General features: G+C 38.4%; 1 protein-coding gene across 1 annotated transcript in view; it reads right to left on the bottom strand.

Annotated features, from left to right (window-relative positions):
• LOC107733867 (glutamate receptor ionotropic, NMDA 2A-like) overlaps positions 1–3120 on the bottom strand; it is a 41640-nt gene that overhangs the window by 19054 nt on the left and 19466 nt on the right. Inside the window, exon 8 of the mRNA XM_016545696.1 lies at positions 2305–2492. Coding sequence (XP_016401182.1) covers positions 2305–2492 — 188 coding nt within the window. The remainder of the gene's footprint in view (positions 1–2304; positions 2493–3120) is intronic.

Raw genomic sequence — 3120 nt, 5'->3', positions numbered from 1 at the left:
AATGTAGTTTAAGTCAATGTGGATTTGAAAATGCATTCCGAGCCGATCACGCCCCCAACCTGTCAATCATTATATCAAGGCGGGGCTCGGCAACAAAACGCACAATAGGTCAATATTCCACAATAACCAAGCGCTTTTCACCTGCCTCAACATCTCTCACTGTTTTACACTCCGATTGATGCACATAAGCAAACAGACAATTCTACACTTTTACCTATTTGCTACCATACTTTATTCTTCTCCTATAATGGACTGCGTGTCCCCGAGCACCTAAGCGTTGCAGGCATTGCACATCTCACTCTGCACACCGAGTGATGCACGTAAGCAAATTCTACACTTATTTGCCACCTTACATAAAATTTTATTCCTCTCTTTTAATCTGTAACATAGCGTGTGTTCCGTGGCACCTAAACGTCACGCGCCTGCCACAAGAGCTGATCCTGGTAGAGTAGACTACAATGCCGGCTGTTCTGACTCACAGTCTGTAAGCACGTTTTTTATATATAAAGAATTTGCCACTGACTATTCAAACGCGTGTTTTGAGCAGTGTAGAGTAGCACCGGACACCGCGATTGATGTCCGTGATTTTTAATATTAAGTTATCTCACTTTGGTTGTGGCATGTTCTGTGACAGCTGTCTAGATCGGACTGGTGAAGTGTCATCCGGGGCAGGCAGGAGAAGCAGCATTTTCTGTATGGTCACGGGCATCAACCGGAGTGTAAACCGACTGAGGGATCTTAAAGGGGTCATATGATGCGATTTGAAATTTTCCTTTCTCTTTGGAGTGTTACAAGCTCTTGGTGCATAAATCACAACGCACTGGATAGCTGGCCAATCACAGCACACCTTGCTTTTCAGACCGATGAGCTTTGTAAAAATCGACACGTTTCAGAAAGGCGGGGCATAGAGGAGTATGTGAAAAATAATGTGTTTTTTGAACCTTAAACCGCATAAACACATTTCATTACACCAAATACACACAATAATGTTCTTTTTAGCAACATCATATGACCCCTTTAAGGCATGCATGATGCTTAGGTGCCATGGGACGTGTACTCCATTATGGGTTAGAAGAGAGGAAGGCAACACCGTGTCTACACCGGACGCGAGAGGCGCGACAAACGACAGTATTGAACCCATTATAATCAGCGATGCTGTCTACACTGGATGCGGCACGATGCGACATGACAACTGTCGCGTCCGGTGTAGCCACGGTGTAAGTTGGCAAATAAATAAGTGTATTGACCTATTGTGCGTCTTGTTGCCAAGCCCCGCCTTGATATAATGATTGATAGGTTGGGGGCGTGATCGGCTCGAAATGCATTTTCGAATCCACATTGACTGGTCTACACTGATCGCAGGGTATTTAATGAAAATGCAATACGAACCTCTTAAGTGTAAGTGTCAATGCATTTAAGAAAAATTTAAATCACCATTTTTGCTACCATTTTGCTGCACATTTGGCTCAGAATGCATTTTGAAATTCACACTGAATTTTGCTACAATTATCACGCTGTATCACGCTGAAAATGCAATCCCATGTGTCCTACCCGTAAGTCTAAATGCATTTAGGAAAAATGGCATTTAAATTATAATTTTGCTACAGTTTTTGCTTGGACATGTTAAACACATCTAATCAATTTGGGTAATACAATTTCATTTTAATTTTGCAACTTATAAAGCATTAAAATATGTTTTTAATTTACATATTAAAACTAGCGTAGGAAATGGCAAATGTAAATTACATAATTGAATTTTCATTTTCATTTTGCACTAAATGTTGCACATATGTATGGGAAATATCAATTTAAACACATTGTAAATATAAATACAGAAACACATTGCCATTTTACATATTGCATTGTCATTTTTCATATTACATTTCAAAATGAATTTTGCTACCCAAATGCTTCCATACTATACGGTTAGAGTTAGGATTAGGGTTTGGTTTAGGGTTACTTGCATGTAATTATGCATAATTTATTGTTACTATAATAATAAGTACATGTAACGTGTAACAAGGGCACAGTAAAATAAAGTGTTACCAGTATTATAAATATTATTTTTGTGGCCATTCATAGAGCATGTTAAGACCCTGGAATGATGTGCTTCACTACCTGCATATGTATATAAACATACATATTTAATAAGGTTTTCAATCCATATAGTATTATGTTGGGGACTCCATGGAAAGGTCAGTAGTGCTTGTACAACTGTGATCTCAGTGGGTTAATACATCTCTCAATTTGTTCTTTCTAACATGCACAGCATTCTGGACTGCTGCCAGGCATGCAAGCACTTACCATCTCCAATAATAGCCAAAATGGCCAGATCCACCGGGCGCTTCCAGGCAGACCCTTTCTGCAGCGCAATGCCATAGCCAGTGGTAGCAAAGATGTAGCCACTGCCAATGGTCACTAGTTTACAACCCTCATCCCTACCGGCCATGTAGTTCAGCACAGCTGCGTCATATATGAAGGCATCAAGTTTGCTGGTGAAAAGAAAGAGCACAGACACTATTCAGATGGCAAATAGAGAGGTTAAATGTTATGAGTCATTCTCATGCCTTAACACCACTGCCATGTCACCAAAAGCCTCAAATGAATCATAACACATTTTAACTTTACAGCAATGATGCAGACGCAGAGACACGAGCTTAAGGTGAGAGACAGCACTGGGTGTGATCACACCAGAAGCAACAGAGAGAAAAAAAGAGCAATAAAAGCTATTTGATTGACTTCAGCCTAATGTTTAATGCAAGGGGTTGTCAAAATGGTGTCTGCAAAAGGGAGCAGAAAATCTGATTTTTTTTAATTTTTTTTATTTACAAAATGCATTTCAATAGTAAGAAATAAAAAGGGCACATACTTTACAGAATTGTTTGTTTATATAAGCCTACATCTTGCCATTTTTATCTTTAATTTTCTCATTGGTGCTTGTGAGGCACAATTCTCTGTAATGTTCTTCTTTGGAATAATATTTGTTCTGAGAAGTGAAGTAAATTTGAATAAAAAATTCATCATATTAAGTAGAAACACAATATGCACAATATTAACTATATAAATATATAAACTACATAATAATTTTAGTCCAGATGGTTTTTATTTTATTTTATTTTA

Source organism: Sinocyclocheilus rhinocerous, unplaced genomic scaffold, assembly GCF_001515625.1.
Source record: "Sinocyclocheilus rhinocerous isolate Xijiao unplaced genomic scaffold, SAMN03320098_v1.1 scaffold189, whole genome shotgun sequence".
NCBI classification, from domain to species: domain Eukaryota; kingdom Metazoa; phylum Chordata; class Actinopteri; order Cypriniformes; family Cyprinidae; genus Sinocyclocheilus; species Sinocyclocheilus rhinocerous.
This window is presented reverse-complemented; position numbering and strand designations above follow the sequence as displayed.